Source organism: Melozone crissalis, unplaced genomic scaffold (assembly GCF_028551555.1).
Source record: "Melozone crissalis strain CALT ecotype California unplaced genomic scaffold, PUWL_Pcris_2 ptg000016l_1, whole genome shotgun sequence".
Lineage (NCBI taxonomy): Eukaryota > Metazoa > Chordata > Aves > Passeriformes > Passerellidae > Melozone > Melozone crissalis.
In genome coordinates, this window is record NW_026535794.1 from 55,596,922 (window position 1) to 55,618,066 (window position 21,145).

A 21,145-nucleotide genomic window follows, 5' to 3' on the forward strand; every position below is an offset into this window, starting at 1 on the left:
GCACAGTAACAATCTACAAGTATTTTCATAAATGCTATGATGCCTTAAACTGTGTTTACTTCTTAATTGTTTGGGAGGAATTTAAACAGCGAGGAATTAGTCAACCTGAAAGGTAGAAGTATCAGAAGGGTGGGGAAAAAAAGGCGCATGTTAGCAGAGAAGAAAATGGAGGAAGTAGACTGTGAGGAGCTGGAGGCTCGAGACTCTAGAAGACATATAAAAAGGGAAGGTGGAGTAGAGTCCAGGTAGACCAGAGAAATAGTGGAAAATAGCAAAACAGTTCACAGATGTTATTAACCTGGAACTGAGCTGCTGAATCAGTTGTGCCTGCATCTGTGCATCCTAGGGGCCTGTTTTACTGGAAATCCAGACCAGCCAGCTGCTTTGAGGTGAGAGAGCTCCCCCAAACTTGAACAGGTTTAAGATTCTCCACAGAAGCAAATGATTCACTCCTACACAGCTGCAGATCTTGGAACTCAACATCCTTAATTTCTTTCTCCCATCCCAGTGTTGTGTCGAAACCTGAGTATCTATGACGAGGAAACACTCCCAATGCATTTCAAAGTAGCTCGCTCTCTAGTACATGATATGCTGGAAGAGATACATTCTCAGCGATTTCAGAAAATTAAGTATTTGCTCATTCTTTCTGAGTAATGGTAACTACATATTTAGTAAGAAAACTCCAGGATTATTAAATAGTTGCTTAAATGTACTTACAGTATTTTATACTTTGAAAAGTACAGATAATTTCTTTGATTGATATGTTCACTTTGCCAAGATTTCTGCAATTCAAACAGAGAAACTGACAGGCTAGAATTTTTTTACAGTTTATTATTCTTTCTCCTCTGAGGCTTACCAGCAGTCTTTACTATGTGAAACTACTACAGTGATTTGAGGATCAATTCTGAGGACTTTTGAAACTATACCTCTGAAATGTGCCATGTTTGAGAGGGAATCCTAATGCCAGTTCCTGTCTCATGATTTATTCTTGTCTTTTGATTGTGGCAGTCTTTATTAAGGACAAAGGGTAAATTCAGTTTCGTTTCTAAATCCCCAAAGAATTTCACTTCTGAGATTCTGAGAAAGCAAAAGGTAGGGAAGAAGAATGAAAAAGCAAAGTAAATAGCCCGGATCAGCTGGCCACCTCCACCTTTTTTCTTTTGAAACACTGTACAACCTACAGCACAGTTTGATATCTGTTATCAAACTGATGCCTTAAAGAACTTAGAAATAAAACAATGCACTTTCAAGACAATATTAATATAGGAGGTAATATAAAGGCTGATCTTCATTGGAGGCCTCCAGGAACAGATATGGAAAATTCCCACCCCCACACAGGGTAAAAACAGTTTTATAAGTTTAGCAAATTAGCATAACTAACAAAAATCTCCAATTAGAGAGAGAAGTGGTAAGGTAGTTCCCACTTAGTTCAATTCTTTTCTAAATTCCCCCCTCCCTTAGATAGGAACTAAACTTTTTTTATGAAAATGTGTCTTGAAGAGCTGGTTTCAAACTTGGCTCCTAGGAAGAACCAAAACAGGCTAGGGCCCTGGACACCCCAGCTTGGAGCATCTGGAATGTATTTTGTCCTTCTGCCTATCAGGGAAAAGGTGTGGTAAACTACTGGAGCTAGCTAGGAAATATATAACTATACAACAATAGTTTTATATTGAACTATTAATATATTTTAAGGAAATATGAAAGCAAAAAGGCAAAATTCATTTGGGCATCACAACAATTAACTTCATAAACATCCACTCCTTTTTGGTGAGCTCACACAGCATAGAAAAAGGAGAACAAACTGCCTGCTTAGTCAAGTACCTTCCTGGAAAGCAAAGGACTAGAAGTGTCTATTCCCTCTGGGCTTAAGATTCAAGTCTTTTTCCGGTCCTGATATAGTTGGGCAGAGCTCTTAAAAAATGTACTAACTGAGTATGGTTGGCATTTTTTTGCTTTCTCAATCTCTCCAACCCAATCTGGCCATTATGTGTATCCTGCACAGATTTTCCCTGTCCTTGTGTTTATGATTGAAATATATTTACTTTGGTAATAACAGTCATGAAGCCTGTAGAAATGAACATTCATTTTAAAGGAAGAGATAAGTGGATTGTCAGGTTTCCTAGCTGGACAGTGTTGGCAACATTCATGTTGGGTATTTGAATATTTGTTAGGATGAAGAGCATTATACCTCTGAAAGAATGAGTCTTCCAGCCTGAAAAGTCTAGCCCTATGTTTAGAAAGGTATTGGTCTGTGGTCGAAACAGCAGGGGAAAGTAACAATGAAAGTAACAATGATCTAAATGGCATATTGGTTTCTTCAATGCAAGGAGCATTCCTGTTCTCTTTCACTTTCTCTTCTTTCACTTTCTGGTGGCTGTCTCGTTTAGCCATGGTAAACTACTGCAGTTTAAATAGTATGCCCATATGTTGTCCTTTCATAGTTCCTGGGTTTATCAATCTGTTACATCTCCTCAGTATAACTAGAGTTCACAAGGTTGACAATGGTTCCATTATGTGAGACTATCGCTGATACGTAATAACAGTCTTTGTAATTTTCTACTGCTTGCATGATGGCAGAAATGTTTCCTGCCATATATCAAATCTAGGGAAAATGTTTGCTGTATGAGTTCCTTACTTGCAATCCTTAGGACTGAAAATAGTTTCATAAATACTTCATATTCTGTTTCATTTTTTTTATCTACATAGCTGGGGAAGACAAGAATGCCAGAAACATGGTATTAGCAGTTACTTCTGTCAGATGAGAAGGGAGAATGGATTGAGGAAAACCTCTGAGAGAGAGTCTGGATTTGATGAAACTTCTTGTTCAGTTAGAAGATAATAAAACCAGTTCTGACAAAGATAAGATTTACCTCAACTTGAATTTCTTTAACATTCACACCATATATCCTTGTATCCCGGATTTTGGTCTTGCATTTATTTCGCCCAAGCATGTTCCTTCTTTGAATTTTGATCTTACTCTTTTCATGTTTTAACAGTTCTTTCCTCTATTTTTCACAGACTGTTTTTGAGAGGAACTGTCAATCTGATGATTGTGCTGCTGATTTGAAACTTCAGGGTAAATTATTGCTATCTGGGTGAGTAGGTGAACTTTTATTTTCTTTCTTGCACAGTAGTATGCCATTCATTTTATGTGGAATGCCATTGGAAAGTCAAAGTACAAACAGAGATGTTTTAGATCTAGACTAGAAAGATGGTGACAGTGATGTCACCTTTAGTGCAAAAGGTCTTGAGATGTTCACAGAATCTGAATTCCTGTGGTGGTAGGCTCTGGCCACATAAAGTGCAAGACACCTTCACTTTAACAGTCACAATGGGCAAAAAGAAAGAAAATAAATAGAAAAGCAGACAGAGACAAAGAAAGTAAAGATGCATGCTCAAATCAAGTACCAATGTGGAACACGTAATTTTTCAAAAAGATTAAAATACTGTTCATGACATGGTAGGAGTAAAACTGCCTGCAGAAAAGTTCTGTCACATGTAAGGTTTCAAAAAACCCCTCTAACATGGCAAATTATCTTCAAACTACTGTTTTTGTTTCTCAACTTGCAGTTTTGCAAACTCTTCTAAATACTTCTCCTTTCAAATTCTTCTTGTTACAACTTGGGGATGAGTGTCTGATTTCAGTTTCTTCTGGGATAATAAAGCTCATCAAGTAGAGCAGAGTTGGAGTTTATGTTCTGTCTCTTGTGACCGGTGTTGTGAGTAAGGTGTGGTGGTTGGCTCACGCAAATGAGGAGTTGTTGAGCGTGGGGGGGAGAGGCTCTGTTGGAGTTGGCGATTCTTTCAGTATATACGTTTGTTGTTCCAGTGTGGTATTGAACCCTTTTCTGTTCTCCCTTCAATCCTGCTTGCCCTGTGAGGTAGCTGCTGGGCAGCTCTGGCTGACAGGACTGCTGGGGCATGTGGGACGTGGCAGGTGCTTGCCCCTCGTGGGAGATGGCGGAGAGTGGGGGACACTTATGGGGGACACCTATTGCTGCAAGGCCTGGCAGGGTAGCATGGCACCACCAATCAAGATGCAAGAAGAGCTCCACCAATGAAAGGCATGGGAGGACATATAAGGCCTGCTCATAAATGTTAATGAAACCGATGCAACCTTGAGCGTATAAAAGGCAGAGACACTGCTTTGTAAGCTGAGCCTCTGGTGAGCGGGAGGAGTCCTACCATGCTACCAGCAATGTTCTCCCCCTTTGCTTTTTAATTTAAACGGGTCCTAATTAAATTTTCTTTACTCATTCCCGCCTGAGGTGTGAGTCATTTATAATACTCGTGATCCTAGGAAAAAGTCCTTTCCTGGACTCAATGTGGGGATAAATCAGACTAAAAGTGAGCATCACATGACTTCTGTTTCCTTTTTTTTTTCCCCCAGTATTTTTAGAGACAGAAATTCTGATGAGAGTTATTCATTTGTGTGCCAGAGATTTTGCTGTTTGATGGAGAATCTGTGAAGTGCTTTGCTTGCAGGTCAGGAGAGGGAAAGACAAAAAAGAAACAACCCACACAAAACAATAAAAATAGAAGAAATACTAGTTACAGATATGTTTAATACAGATCTACAGCATGCTGTAGCAGCACTTGGAGACAAAACTGAACCAGAGTCAAGTCTGAGAAGTTCTGGACTTTTCCAGACAGGATTGAAATCCACATGAATGTTTTGGGGGATTGGCTAGGAGCAGGTTAGGTTACAGGCTACAAAGTCCAAGGTTTGGCTGCAGTTAGTCTGGATATTTGACTCAATTTTTGTGTTGAGCCAAATCTGTTGAGAGCTAGATAGGTGTTTGTGTGGATTAGAGAACCTAGTGAAGGATTTTGTGCCACATTTGAGGAATAAATAGCAAGGGACAAATCCTTAAACTTGTCAGTCAGTGTGTAGTAATCATTGCAGTAAGAGCTGCAGTTGGGATTGGACCATTAGGCTGTTTATTTTCACAGCTGTTATTTATGTTATCTTGGCAATTTATAAGTCTCACCCGTCATAAGAGCCTAGGATATCCAAATACAGTTTCTACATTTGTATAGCAGAATATTCAACAAATGCTCTCAAATTGGCTTTATGCAGTCACAACCTGAAGTCCTTTTTGAAATTAACAGGATGTTGTCAAATGTTTGTACAGTAGGGGCTTTCCTTAGCCCTTTAGCTAAAGGGCTGTGTAAGCTTCAGTTATTAAGAAATAGCACAATAAATGTCTCTTACAAAAACATATTCTTGTTATTATTGCATATAAAATTACCAAGAAACATGCTATGGATTCTGATTTTAAACAAATGCTGTCTTGAATTTTTCCAGTCCCATGTGTTTAATGCAAAATAATCCTATCACAATTTTTCCACATTATTCTTGATTACGGTGTGTTCAGAAAGCAATTTTTCTTTAAGGAGCAAAAAACATGACTCATTTATTACTATCTGCACAAAACATTTGACTTCACTGTTGGAAAGGTTATGTTAATACCTTTGTCTAAATAATCACCTAAATTTGGTGGACTTATTCTCAGAAAGGATGCAATTAATGCTGCACAGATACACTGAATTGAAATAAACAGGATGTTTATAGGAAGGCAGTGGTAAGTTTTATCTCTCAGGTCTGCTGCAGCTTTTTGAAAATGTCACTGGATCTGTGGATAGGGTGCTTTGGTTAAGATCATCTACTTTGGCTGGCAAAAGACTCTCACCAAGAAAGTAAGTTGCCCAGATCTGAGAGGAATGGTGCCCTGAGTACTACTACCTAATTAAAAGATAGTCAACAGAGAAAAAGTGCAAAGAATTGGTTTTGGTGGTGGAGAAAGCTGTGCAAGTGCTAGTGGTACTCAGCATATTTACAAATTATATGGGAAATAATGTGCAAGAATTGAAGAGCAATATGATAACATTTGCTAATCCTATTAAACTATTCAGAGCAATGAAAGTAACAAGCAAGGAGGTATGCTTTCATGAAGTGTGTGATTAATCTATGGATTTTCTGTTTGGGATACTGTAAATGCTGAGACTGTATATAGTAGTGAAAGGGCAAATATAAATTCTGAAAGCTGCAGAAATATATCAGCAAAATGCCACTCTGTACTTGTCTTGTTCTTCCATCGTCATCTTGCTTTTAGACGTAGTTGGACACAGGGCTCTCTGCTACATAAACTGGCTGTCTTTACACACTTTTCCTAAATTTGTAGCATGTTAGAGCCAAAAGCTGTTAAGAGTTCTAACTACACCTTGCTGTATATGGCAAGGTATCGTTTTGTTCATCACTATATAAGCTTTCAAATGTGTGCTGGTTACAGCATATACGTGCACAGGAAGTTAGCTCAGATTACATTATCATCAAGAGAATTGTCTGCATTCTTACGAGCTCAGGAACTGCACAAGCTACTGATACAGAGTGCATCCATGATGCATTTGAATCATTAGAATTACCCAGTTAAAAGATGACATCCAGCTCTGAAGATATGAAACCCTAGCCTGTAACCAAGCACAGCCGCTCCCTCACTCTTCCTCCAGAGGTACTGGGGTAGAAAATCATAAGGGTAGAAGCTAGAAAACGTGTGGGTTGACATAAAGACAGTTTCTTACAGGAAGCAAAATCTGTGCACACAAACAAAGAAAACTAAGGAATTAAGTCAACAATTCCCATGGGCAGGCAGGTGTTCAGCCATCTCCAGTGGAGCAGGGCCATCACACATAACATTGACTTGGGAAGACAAATGCTGCACTCCAAGTATCTCCCCTTCCCCCTTCTTCCCCTCACTTTATATACTGAGCATAATGCTACATGGCATTGTCAGTTGGGATTACCTGCCCTACCTGTGTCTCCTCACAACCTCCCATGCCACCCCTTGGTTCCTTGCCAGCGTTGCAGTATGAAAAGCAGAAAAGGCCTTGGCTCTGTAAAAGTCTGGCTCAGCAGTTACAAAAATATCTCTGTATTATCAGCTCTGTGTTCTGCACAAATAAAAAACATATATAAATATAAATGGATATAAATAGTGCTGCTGGGCAAACTGAAACCCTTCACTGTGAATTCATAGGATAGGACTGTTTGGAAGCAGGGGATGATAAAAAAAAGTTAAAGCCTTCTAATTTTATCTGGAAGTTTTTGCAAAGATGTAGGAAGCTAGAGATGGGATGTATTCTTCTTTTGAATGTTTCTGTTACAGTGAAAGGAGTCCTTGGTGACTTGAGTTGAAGACCAGGGTTACATGCTGTATTGGATTGAAGAAGAGTTAAGATGCATTTATTCTGGAAAGAAAAAAGGTTTGTTTTCAGTTAACAGATAAATCTCTTTAAGGCATGTGCACCTTTATTAGCATCAGTTTGCATGCAAACCCATCCCAGCTTCCTGAAGGGATTGCTGGACAAAGGAGCCAGCAATCTTGTTGCTTGTGACAGATGGTAAGCAGGGTAAAGGTCATGAACTGTGGCTTGGCCGGTTCAGACCAGAGATTTGGAAAAACCTTCTTACATAGGCAGTTCATGCTGCTCAGGAGTAAGATGTGCTGAGATGGTGTGCTCTGCCATCCTGGGTTTTAGGACTAGTTTGGATAAGGTCCCCTCATTTGTTGCTGTGTTGAGTTGTGTGTTGAGGAGGATCAGAATAGATTTTCTGACCTTTAGAAATTCCAACCATCTTTTCTTTAGTGTTCTGACTTTTCTTGGGGTAAATCCTCTCTGTAACGTAAGCAAAGCTGCTTCAACAAAATCAGCCTTTCTTCAACATGGAAACACCTGAGTAGAGAGGGTTGTGGGCATGCTCCAGCATAGTGGCTGGAAACTTGCTGGTGTGACTCTGTGCCTCTCACTGATGCCACCTCTGCCAGCAAGAACAAGCAGCTTCACAAGAGGGGTAGACTGGACCTGGCAAAGCAAACTGTGAGGATTGAACTCTCTGTGGTAGATGTTATGAGCTAGTCTGTAGGAACAGCTACAGTGGTGTGTGCTAGTATTGCTACAAATGTTCTTTCTAGTGGTTGGCCTGGGTTTTCTCATAGGAGTATGAGTGTTGCTAGCCTGAAACTACAGATGACAATTAAGAATAAGGAAAAAATAGCCATGGAGTGTGCTGGGGACTTGATGAAGGCAATGTTAGGAGAAACTGAAGGAAGAGAAGAAAAGCATTTCATCTTTCCAGTCATGACTGTTCTCAAATCAATTTTTCTTAAAGAATATGTGAAATTTTGGCATCATGGCACAGAAACATGATTCATTGCTTCCCCTTCAACAGTTCTCCAGTGTTGAGACTTGCAGCTGCCATAGGAGATGGCAAAATCTGATCTTATCCATGCAGTTATACCCTGTGGATAGTGGTATTAGTGATTTCTAAAGGAAGATACTTAAAAGTGTTTTTGTGTAAAGAATATATGTATTTATTGTGTATGGGTAACTTTAATGACGCAACCTGAAACCATAAGAGAAATAGGAATAGAATATTTTGCAGTAAACTTTGTTTTTTTTTGACCACAACTTGGTCCAGGTTTCCTCTCTAGCAATTCACTGCAGAAAAACAAAATATTATGTTAATTATTATTGTCAGATATTTTTTAGCCTTAAAAACATATTTATTACCTATCATTTGACTTTAATGCCTCATTCTGTTCTCTCAGCACAATAAATGTCTTTTCTATCAAGTTTCTGCAGCAACTAGCACATTTTTATTGACGCTCTTGTAGATGCTTATTTAGATGCTGAGCTGTGTCTGTTTCCTCAAGATGTGCTGAGGCGAACTCTGAAGTAGGTGTTTCCCAGAGGTTTATATCTCCCTAGCCTTTAAAATCTTGTATCCATTAATTTGGTACTTTATGTGGGAGAAAAGCTCTCTGGTTTTTTAAGAAGAACCTGAAATTGCTGAGGGAGGCGTTGCCTGACATACCAATGCAGTTTCAGCTCCTTATCTGATGCTTGTCCATCTGACTGGCTCTGCAAAGGCCAGTTGTCAAGCCTTCTTAGGATGTAATAGGAGTCAGGTGAAAAGTGCTAAGACATCTGAGGAACAGTGAGGGTGTTTGTTTGAAAAAATGGACTTTCCTCCAGCCGTAAAACAAGCTAGCTAAAAAGACCAGAGCAGAATGGGTGGTTGCTTCCATGTGAGCTACAACTAAGGAGAAAATCCTGTGTGGCTGTATATATACACTGACAACCCGTGTGTTGCAATGAATAGAGCAGCTTTACCAAAAACAAACAGTACAAGAAGAAAGAAAGATGATGTTGTGAATGTTGTGTAGCTGCTGTGTTCCAGCACAAGCTGTGTGTATGGTAAGTAAATCAGATTGTAAGCATAGGACTATGAGCCCCCATGGATAGAAAATACTACAATAAATATTGCTATTCCTAAGAAGGTTCCAAGATGAAGTTTGTCTTTCATGCATTTATTTGACATGAGGTTACCTTTTATCCAGCATTAGAACAAAACTGCTTATCCATCCGAGTGCTTCTGACTGATGTTTGGCTATTAGGAAGTGGCAGCTTGGTTTCATGCTGGTTTAGGGCATCTTCAAAGGCCACCATTCATTAGGCTTAAATTTATGTTCCTCTCCTAAAAACTGGCTCAGGTGGGTTCTGTGTATACTGCTTAAAATTGGGGTTTTTTGGGAAATGTGTAATTGGAAGCAAAAGTCATAGGAAACTAAAGGAGTGACAGGTGCATTTTGCAGAAATTTTCAAGTTTTTCCAAGTTATGAGTTTAATTGAGTTGAAGTGAACACTTTCAAAAATTCTCTTATAAAATGGGATTTTTGAGAAATGTCCTTTTCCAATTGAAAGGTCAAGTTTGTGGATTGGGCTGTTTTTCCTTCCATTTGTTCCTCTGAAATTAGCCAGAGAACGGACAAAATTCCAGTCTGTCAAAAACTTCCTCATTAAAATGTTTCCATTTTAATGAAATAATTATTTATGAAGAAAAAGTATTTTCCAGTATTATCTGGTCAGTTCCTCAGAAGATTGGTTTTGCTTTTTTTCCATATATATTCCTTCTCTGACTTACTAGAGGATTAACATTTTTTATGAGAACACCTCTTTTATTTCTGTGACCTCTTTTGTCTTATGCATGGCTCTGTATATGATAAGCAGGTAAATGATTTATTGTGATGTTTTAGGATGTAATATTGAAGTACTTAACCCAAGCCTGTCTGAAAAGACAAAGGAGAGTGTGCATGACTTCCAGACTTTGAGCTTGCAACTCTATTGAAGTTTATAAGCATATTATTTGCATTATTGAAGAGTGAGTAATTTCATGTCAGAGCCATAGCTGGTCTATAGCTGCAGAGATAATTTGGCATAACAGACACCAATTGAATCATTAGATAATGGAAGTAAACAAGTCCCTGGGTGTGTTACTGATAGGCCGGATTCAAGTTCAAACAGGGGGCCTCAGTCAATCCCTTTGAACCATGAATGCACCCATATAACTGGCCAGTGAGCTGGGCAGAGTTAAGACCTTAATCAATCACAGATGTAAGAGTGGGAAATTCAAAGCCCATATAAAAGAGGATGCCCTCCAATAAATGTTGGCTCTTGCTGCATAAACCCGGTGTGTCTTGTCACTTGTCTGTCTCTGAAACTGCAGTGATTTCACAAAGGAAAACTATCTATGCAACTGCAAAACTGACTGTTTGCAAGTGCTGTGTGTAGATTCGGATGAATATGCTCATGGACCTATTAAAATCAGCAGAAGGACTCTCTCTGGTTCAGTAGGCACATTATCAGATATTAGGTACCTGATTTGAAAAATGTGCTACAGAAGTTTCAGATCAATTTGTCAAATTATTAGAGAACCTGAATGGAAAGAATCCAGAAATCACAGATAAAAATGTGTTATTTGGTTTATATTTGTGTATTGGGCTGCTACCTCTCAGTTTTGCACTGAGATATCAAATGAATTCCCAGATCTACTAAGGATTTCAGCTTTTCAATGGCTCTTGAGGTTTAAGTATTTGCAAAAACTCCTCCCGAAGTTCAACTAACCCTGAAGCCTGCAATTAAAAAAAAAAAACCAAACAGAAGAAAGGTATTCAGGGTTGATGTAAAAAGAGTCTGTGGAGACAAAATTAATATTTAATTATCCTAGTAACTACAAAAACCAACTGCAGTGCTGGTTGGTGAAGGTAGAAATCTGTTTGGATGTGTCACAGCAACAATGTTGATTTACACCTTTTATTGATCTAAAAGCAAAAGGTGGAGTTCTTTATTTTCATCTCATGGAGTTGGAGGACAGATTGGACTTCAGTTGTTTGAAACATTTTGACCCATTTTTAGTCTAATTGACTGTAGTTGTAACTTCCACTGTCTATTGAGCAGTAATGGTGATATATCTATGTAGGTGCTAATTTGCTATAAGGAAAGAAAGGTTCCCAATACAAAAGGGAAAGTCAGTGACCCAGATAATAGCGTAAGTGTGACCCTGCCACATTCTTTGCCCTATGTATGATCTGCACAGACTGAGAGTAAGTGCTGAATGCTTCTCATTTAAAAAAAAAATCACCCTGTTGAAATAGAGAAATGAAATATGAAATAGAGGAAATGTCCCTGCACACCATTTGGATTGCAGATTATGTGTCTCCACTGACCCATGTTAATAAAAGCAACATCTTGAGGGGTGGAGAAATGAAGATTGCAGATCTTTTCAGTTTGACTTTCTCAGATAGTCTTTCTTCCCTCACTGACCATAATGCAATGATATGGTGTGGACATTGACAATTAGAGCATTAAAGCATGCAGAAAAGGTATTTGTTTTATCCTGGAATTTGCTTTCCTTTTCTTAATCACTTAAGACATAAATTAAATATCTATGTATATTTGATGTTTTCTACCATTGTCACTGAATTTAAAGTTATGGCAGAAATTTGGAGCCTGATTTTTAGAATTGCTTGTTACTTGCAAGTTTGGGTCATGTGAATGAAAGCTGGAAGTACTTAGTACTTCTGAATTTAAAACTTTTTTTTCTTTTCATGCAGACATTGATAACTTGACATCTTCAGGCATCTGTATGTATGTGTATACAAATATGTTTGCTTATATATAATAAATACATACATCTACAGTCTGCCCAGAACTTTTTCTCAGTTAATTTTTTGAGTGTATTACCTAATATAACAAGGTGGTGGTATTCTGTCCAATTAACTGTTTATTTCTTGATATTTTCTGACTTATTTTCTTTCTTTACTTTTCTTTTTTCCTTTTTTTGTTTGGTTGATTGGTTTTGTTTTGATTTTCATTCTGTTTTTTGTGGGGTTTGTTTTTGTTTGAGGTTGTTTGTTTGTTTGTTTGTTTTAGCCTTTCTTCCTTTATGTGAGCAAGGTTACAAGGATCATGTTGAGAATGTTGGCAGTTTTGTAGTTCTCATATATGAAAATATAAACAAAAAGTTACTGCTTGATTGGGTTTCCTAAGTTGTTTGACAAGCCTTGTTGAGATGAAGGGGTAACTAGTGTATTTTCTTGTTTCTGAAAGGTGACAACAAATTCTTTAGTTGACATATTTTGACTTGGCAGCTAGGGTGCTTAGTGTGTGGCAGGTGCTGGAGGAGGATGGCCCCAAGCTGGCAATAGAGCTGTTCCAGCACCCCAGCAGGCTTCTGCACTTGTGACGTTATTCTCAGCAGCCAGCAGGGCTTGGAAGCTCCTCTGTAAATGGGAGTTCACTGCAAGTGGACCTGATGCATTCCAGATGTACAAATTCAATGATTCAGAAAGCTGATCTTTTAAAAATAGGACTTACAGCGTCATCTTATGGGACTTACAGGCTTTCAGAGCACAAACTGAACTCACCTGCCAGCCTAAAATCAGTGAGATTTTTTTGAGTTTATTAGTGTGTGAATTTTGTATAGGAGCATCTACAGAGTGCTTTTAAAAGTGAGTTTCTTCTTTGTTGAGATAAATTTCTCTGTTGAGATAATTTTTATATGATAGACTTGGAACAACAAAGTGGTGGCTTTAGAAAGGAGTGACAAAACCCACTGGTATTAATTTTTGAATTATTTTTTGTGGGGTCAGTTTTAAGTATGATTTTATTATGAGAATTTTTAATTATTCATTAGGAAGGAGAGTATTCTCAATTGTCTTCACTTTATGTTAAATCTCAAAGTTCTGCTACTACCAATTCAGAGAACATTCTGTAGCGTACATTGCATTTAATATCAACTCTACATAAGATAAAGAGCTTGGAATGTTCCTTTGCTTACTGGAGCAATACTTCCAGATTCTACTAATGAGTATAACAGATGCTGATTAAGTTTTGAAGTGACTGCAAAAAGTGAGATTATAAAGTTCACGAGAAATAATTCACAGTATTAAATGCTCTTTTTTTTTTTTTTTTTGCTTACAAGCATGCACTTTTGATTATTAGAAAATAATTGCTTAGCATTTTCATAATTTGTTTGTTTGTCAACAATAAGTGTTGAAATTGGTGCCAAAAGGTTAAATGCTTTCAAGTATTCCCATATACATGAGCCATTAATTTGGTACATAAAGAGCAACAACTCAAATTAGTTTTGCAGTCAATCCTGTACTACATACACTTTTGCAAATCTTTATTTGCACTGATAAATGATTATGAGAATAAAAAATATTTTGAAAGCAAAATGTCCATTTATCATTAGGATTGGTCAGTATTTGCAGTTGATTTTAAGTGTGAGAAAGCAGACACATTTCCTGGATACTTCTATCTTCCTCATAATAAGCTGTCATTGAACTGTAAGCCTTAGTTTTGGACTTAATAAATGAAGATGATCCTAAATGAAATAAATAAAGGAAACAAATATGCTACAAATATTGCTTACATTACATGGTGAAGTTACACTCACAATCCATAGCCATCAGCTTAAAATCAGCTAGATAATATTCTTCCAAACTTCTCATTCACTAGATTTGGTGTGTATCATCAGAAACCCACATTCTGAAACTTCTTGATAAGCACAGGCAAATGGAGTCCAGCAAGCTCTGCCTTTGGACATCTGGTACAGCTTTGATGGGCAGAAGATGCTGAACAGTTTATAAACAATGCATTTCCAGAAACTCCACTTTTATGCAAATACCCTGGGTGCAGTAACATGAAGAAGGCTGTCAGAGGACTGTTAGCAATGGAGGGTCAGGCTGCCTTTAAACAAAGCTCTTGGCCTGCACACCAGCCATCTTCAGAGAACTGCTGATAAGCAGAAGTGTGGTGTGTGCCAACGTGTATGTCCCTGGAACAGCTTTATAGAAATTGAGTGAATGAAAAGTGGCTCCTTCTTACTTTTGGGCTAGCTGTACTCTAGAGGAAATAATTGTGAGCATCTCCCTGCCTTGTTCCCTGGCGTTCTTTGTCCATTTCTGACTAGCTACTCTGTGCTTTCTCTGTGGCACTTCCTCTATTTCTTCAGGATGTACGAATGGTTCTAGAGTCCAGTTATGACAAACACCAAATTTAACATTTGTCTGGTTTTGCTAATTTTTAAATGAACACCTGGTATATTTCATATTATCTTTTATTGTTACTTCTAAAACCTGCAGATCTGTGCATTGATACTGTATATTCTTGTGATTTATTTTTAGCCTTTATTTATTTTTAGCCTTTCTGAACAGCCTAGAAGGATTAAATACCAAATAATAAATGTGTGTGCATGAATATCTACATTTACCTCTATGTGTGCATGTCTGTGTTTGTACATAATCTGTGATGCCATATTGCAACAGTGTGTTAATTCATGATATATAGCTGTTACCCTTGATATTCCACTTACAAAAAATGACTCTACCATGTTAGGTCCAGCATAAACATCTAAAGAAAGATTAATCACATTCACTGGTAATTTGTTGCAATTTCCACACTTTTTTTTTTTTTCATTTACATCAGTTTCTGGGTTTTATTTGGGCCTGGTTTCAATTTTTTTCTATCCATAGCATAACTCTAAGAAGGCTGGAATAAGTCTGAATTATTGAGAGACAAACTGTAATAGCTTGTGTATTTGAATGTGGGCATAATATCTTGCAGTTGTTGCATTTTCCCTGCACAATTACTTTACAGTTGTCAACTAATTTATTATCACACAAAGTAGGGCATGTGAAATAGTTTTATGTGAGAATCATAGAGTTTTTCTACAGTCCCAAAATACAGTGTCAGAACCCTGAGTCAGGAGCTGTTCATTCCTGGCCCTCTGCACTATGCAGTGCAGCACATTCCTGAGCTTCTGACTGCTGAGCTTTTAAACAGTGGAGTTGTGACACTTCTGTAGCAGAAGAAAGCAACATTAGAGGGTGAAAGTTTACCAGAGTTATACCAATGTAACTATTTCTGCCTACAGTGTTGATGACAGAACTTCCTACCTGGCCCTGGGAGCAGTGAGGAACATCTCACTTAACATTTTCATCTCCAACACTGGCGATGATGCCTATGACACCAATGTTTTCTTCAATTTTTCTGGAGAGCTCTTCTTCATCAAAATGTGGCAAAAGGTAAGAAAGGCTAATCTCACTGCAAGCAAGTCTCTTAACTTTAAGCCAATTTAATTACAAATTAAGGATGGACTAGAGGATGGCCTAGTCCACACTGCTGAGACATTTGGAAGTTGGTTTTGGTTATGCTACACTTTAATTCCTTTCAGGCTCTTTAATGAGATTGTTTTTCTTTATGGATTGGGAGTGTATAGACTACACCTTCTGTATTTCTGTAGAAGACACATGCCTCTTATTTGTGGTGCACTAATGAAAAAGGAAAACTGTTTGAGATATTAAGAGGTAGAAGGAGACTGGTTGGAAACTGATAAGGTACCAAATGGTACTGAAATACAAAGTGTAACTTTTGTTTGAGTGCCACACTACACCCAGCAGTCCTGGTTATCTCTTCATCTGGGCTTCTAGATTTTCTCCTTGTTGAAATCAAGATACGAGGCTTGTTCTTTGCTCGTATCCTGGTGTAACTTTGGGTTGTGGCCAGGGCACATCACTAGATCCAAGAGGTCAAGAGTGCTTTTAATTTCATCCACATGGAGTCAGGTGAATATTTTGAGTTTTAGTCTCTTTTCATTTAGATAGAAATACTTAGATGGGTTCATTAGCAGGGGTTCGTTTAGAAATAAAGGTATCATAATGAATCAAGCTTTTTGCAAACTGATGGCTATGAAAGCTTTTTGGGTGTGAGTGATGTGACAATAATTGTGCAAAATGGGAGCTGTATGATTGTGACATTCTCTGTTTGTTCCTGCTTTTCACCGTTGTTTGTCTCTCCTCTAGAGGTTTGCTTTGCAAGCCATAAGAGCAATATTAATAACAGTAATATAACTTTTGCAAGTTCAAGATTAACTTGGTCCACTGAACCAACGAAATTTTGCCGTTGTTTGTCATGTTTTATGATAAGTTTAAATTATTATAAACCTCTTAAATTACCTCACTACATAATAAAAACCCATAATTTTTAATGCATGTTAATTCTCGTAGTGTTCAGTTTTGACTGAACAGTTGCAAGCATCAGTGAGTTGTCATTTATTATAAACTTTATTTTCAGCCATTATGTGCTGCAAGTGTGCAATTTATTAGGAGGGAAAAGGCAGGGGATAAATTAGAAATGCCTATGCCACTGTACAACTTCTCCATGGTGAAAGCTTTATGGGAAGACTTTCAGGGTCTGGCCCAGTTCTCATTGACGTCAGTGAGAGGGTTTCCATTCCTTTCCACTAGAAAAGAAACAGAGCTTGATGCCTGTTCTTTTAAAAGATTGTTGTCATCCTTTTTCTTTTTTGCATATTTTGCGCATACCAAGTAACTGGAACACCAATTACCTTCATCATTTTCCTTGGCCAACACTGTGAGGAAAGAAGCTGTGTTGTTTCCAGTGATATTTTACCTTCAGCTTAGGTTTATAGAAGACTTGAAAACATCTGTGCTGAGTGCTGCACAGAAGGAGCAGTTTCTGGAAGCTGCTAACATTCTAGTATTATCTCGCTACTCCGTGTATTTTCTTCTAAGAGAAGCTAGTATTATTTAAAAAAAGTACTGCATACGTCTTCCTCAGGTCTTGCAAACAGCATCAAAGTATAGTCTGCTATTATTCCTGCTGTTCCGATGTCCAGTGTTCTTATGATTAATTTCATAGGGTTTGAGTTTTTTTAAAAATATTTATTTCATTATTTCAGTAACAATTTTGGAAAACCAAGTTAAAGGATTATGTTAGGCTATTTTCCTTTGTCTCACTCAGCTTTTGCTTTTGGTCAAAATAATATATCATTGGCCTCATAATTTTTTCAGGTGAGAAACTGGATAATGACCTCATAGCCTCGATTATAGTGTTATATTTTCCCTAAGTTCTTTGTGGGGTTTTTTTGAGTAAAATATCAGTTTCCATGTCTCACAACCTACTCCCATCCTTTGACATCTATGCAGATTTTGTTCCTTGTTGAATATTGTCCAAACAAAAATCCAGAACATTAAGCCAGAATAAAAAAAGACAGCACCTAGAGTTTTTCCTTAGTGGAGCAATTTTGGAATCAAGAGCTTTGTGTGGTAGGAAGCATTGAGTATCATCTGCCTTTTAATAAATAGTGCTGAAGTGAAATTGAATGAGATCTTTCATGTGGTTGCTTGATTGTTTCTCTGCAAGGTGACTCTGAGAATGATGATCATGTAGTAGGCTTTTTTAACCTGTCATTGGAGTCTGTTCAAGATGTTGTAAGTTCCCTGTGTGTTTTTTCTGACTCCACTGGGGACACTTGCAGTGAATCCAGTGCAGTCTTGTTTCTTTCTGTGGATTGGTTACAATGAGACCTGACAGTGCAAAAGTTGAATGCTGCTGTTTTTCAACAAAGTTCCTGAGACAAAATGCCACATCTGGTGTTTGAAAAATAAAGGGGTGGCCTAGTTCAGGGATGATGATGGTGCTGTTCCCTGAAGAGTCTGAGTATGCTAGCCCCTCTTCCCTTCCTGAAGATTGAGATTTCATGAGACTTTGTAAATAGAGACACCACCTAAACATCAGTTGTCCACTGGAATAATTTCACCAGGGAAGTGGTGGATTCCCCAGTGCTGGACGCTTTTAAGATTCAGCTGGACAGGGTGCTGGGCCATCTTGTTTAGACTGTGCTTTTCCCTAGAAAGGTTGGACCAGATGGTCTTTGAGGTCCCTTCCAACCTGATATTCCAGGCTTTGCTGTATCTCTGCAAGTTGAAAAAGCATTTGAGATTGATATTTAGGAGACTCCACCTAGTCCACTATCTGATTTTTTTCCTATTATGCTGCAGCCAGTCCTCTCCATTTCATGGATGAAACCCAGCCTTTTTTTTACATTACTCCTGATAGATAGTTCTTCTCAGAAGAGGCACAGTATGTGGCATGGGCTGACTTCTCATTCCTCTGTGCTCCTATGGGTACAATTCCTGTGCAACATTTCAAGACCTCACTCTATGAGATAGGGTTTTTTTACAGGTGCATAGAGTACAGCACTGCAGTAAATTTCAAAATGTGTCCACTGAGAAAAGTGTTACTTTTGAAATATGTGTCCTTTAAAGAAAATAGAAAGCAAGAAAGACACTTCACCTGCGTGCTTAGACTTTTTCTTTACTGTGTTGGCAAAGAAGTCTTAGTCCCTTCTTCTGTGTAGAGTAGATTTTAAAATACTTTTTTTCATCTGAAAATTTATTCTTCCTTAAATTTAATTCACCTTTAGCATTCTATTTCAGAGTCCAAAAAGTCCACCTAACAGAGCTGATACAACTTTCCTATCAAAGAATGCAATGTTGCAGTGTGCTGAGTCTGGAAAAAGAATACAAAGCTGTTGCTACTAATTTCTGCACCATTTTACTTCTGCTGGAATTACCTCCTGGCTTGTGTTGTTTTGCTGAATATGTATGTCAGCAATAGGCACTTTGCTAACCATTATTAGCTGCTGCTCAGTGCAGAGGGATATTTCCAGTACAGTTGCAGAAATAGCATAGTAAGCTTGCTGGCAGTGACAGTAAATGTGTACGTCAGAGCCATGTCTCTATTAAATGAGGTCAGCTATGGCATGAGATTTTTTAGCAATAGTATAAACCAAGCATATTTACTATAGTAACAGTAAAAGAGTGTATAGCATTAATGTCTCCCTTTTCTGCAAGGGCTGATAGGAATTTCTCAACTGACCCAGCATTGGTTTTGGAGAGAGTAGGTCAGGACATTCCATTGCTGAACATCATTCCCTGATGTAGATTGTTCCTACATTTCAGACATCCTTCCAGTGTCCAAAACCATCTGTGTGTAACACACCTGCTGCTTCTCACAACAGCTTTTGCCAAGCAATAGGTGAGTGAAGGTAGCAGGGCCAGACCAGGGCAGGGTTAACAGTGAGGTTATGTTTTCTTTGGATGCAGTAGCTGCCCACGATTCCTTTGTAAGCATGTACCTGAAATGCTGTTGTGGAGTATGAATATTGCTGATAACCATAGTCATGCTGCTTATGGGCTCTGGGGGTTTACTTCTGATAAATGGTGCGACACTCTCTATGTTACTAGGGAGGTCATGCAGTTTGGATAAGACCTCACTCTTCTTCCTCACTCCCAGAGCTCTTGCTGGCATCTCTTGACTAGGATTGCCCAGGAGGGCTGCAGATGAAGGCAGAGTTTAACTTTTTCCAAATTGGAGTTCTTTTGCGCCAGATTCCCACACTGATCCAACTTAGTCCCAGAGTCTTAAGTCTGGCATGGAGAAGACAGGACACCAAAAACAACGATGCATGCTCCCTTTTGGGGTGCTGGAAGAAAATTTAGGTCCTGGGTATTCATTATCTCTCTTTTCTAGCAGTTGCTGCCCCTTTGGCTTGATGCCTTTTTCTGAGCCCTAAAATCATGGTTAGGTGATAAAATGCACCTAACTTTTTAAAGGATCCCCTCAAGTGCACAAGATACCCAAGTGTGCTGAAGATACACCAATGAACATAAAGTGAGTACAGTTTTATAAGTTTAGCAAATTAGCATAATTGACAAGAATTCCCAGTTAGAGACACAAGTGGTGAGGTAATTCCCCCTTTTGGTTCAATGCTCTTTTAAAGCTTCCCTTCCTCATTAGTTGTTTATGGGAAAGTGGCGCTCAGCCTTAGTTCTCAGGAGAAGCAAAAATAGGATTGGGACCTAGGAATGTGTTTTGTCTTTCCATCTAACAGAGCAGTTAAAATACTAGCTATGAATCTATTTAGTTACACAATAATAGGCTACAGAGCTACAAGTACATGTGAAGAATAAGCAAAAGCAAAAATCAGTTTTGCATCAGAATCCTCTGGCAAATGAATTAACATGAACTGTCTCAATTCACATCTAACTTAGCAGAAACCTTTTAAAGCTGGCTAGCAGAAATCTTTATTTTAATAAGTAAGTGTTCTGATTTAATCCTGCTGGTTTTGCATGTGGTGTGTTTGACTAGCTCCTGTAAACCACTCCGACAGAGGATCAGAGTGTTGCCAAGTAGTATGGAAGCTCTGACTCCTTGAACAAGCGCATCTGAAGCATTGCCCAAGTCATATATCACTTACATGAAGAGATTTGAACCATTTGCCAGGAAAGCAAAAGCTTTTATTGCCAGGTCTTGGGAGTATGAGTAGTGTGACAGTAGCCATGCCATATGTTGCCTCTCTGTTTTTGCAAATCTAATGGTCAACTATTGCTCCAGAGTGGACCAAAATGTTTTGTATCCCTGGTGTAGAATTGTCCACTTTCTTAACTATGAAGAAAAAAATGTGTGCAGCTCAAGTTATTAGACTTGATTGTTTATTTTAATTTTCTTTTTCTGTGAATGCTCAGTGAAACAACTTTTCTAGTTCCCTAGGGATAAGTAAAGAGCAGTGCTTTTTCAGGTCAGGGGCTGTAACTGTTATGTAATATACCCCCACTCACAGCAGGCAGGAATTGAAGGCTATACTGTTGATCAAAACTTTCCACTTGGGATTCTTGTATTATTCCTATCATCAGAGAATGAGCATTGCAGATTTGGTTTATTCATGTAGTTAGTAGCAATTTGAGCCTTTTAAATTTTTCTCCTATACTATGATTTATCATGTAGATCTGAAAGATATTGATATTTGGGGCATATATGGGGTTTCCATATCTAGAGATATAAATATAGATATATAAATAATTTTTATTGCTTTATTTTTTCCCCCAAAAATTAACTGAATTAATAGAATGAAAAATCCTCAGGTCTTTTGGAA

At 38.2% G+C, this 21,145-nt stretch overlaps 1 protein-coding gene across 2 annotated transcripts in view; it reads left to right on the forward strand.

Annotated features, from left to right (window-relative positions):
• Positions 1–21,145, forward strand: part of ITGA9 (integrin subunit alpha 9) — a 212,119-nt gene that overhangs the window by 109,196 nt on the left and 81,778 nt on the right. For both annotated transcript variants that reach the window (XM_054274023.1, XM_054274024.1), the window contains exons 17-18: positions 3,019–3,095; positions 15,281–15,431. In XM_054274023.1, coding sequence (XP_054129998.1) covers positions 3,019–3,095; positions 15,281–15,431 — 228 coding nt within the window. The remainder of the gene's footprint in view (positions 1–3,018; positions 3,096–15,280; positions 15,432–21,145) is intronic.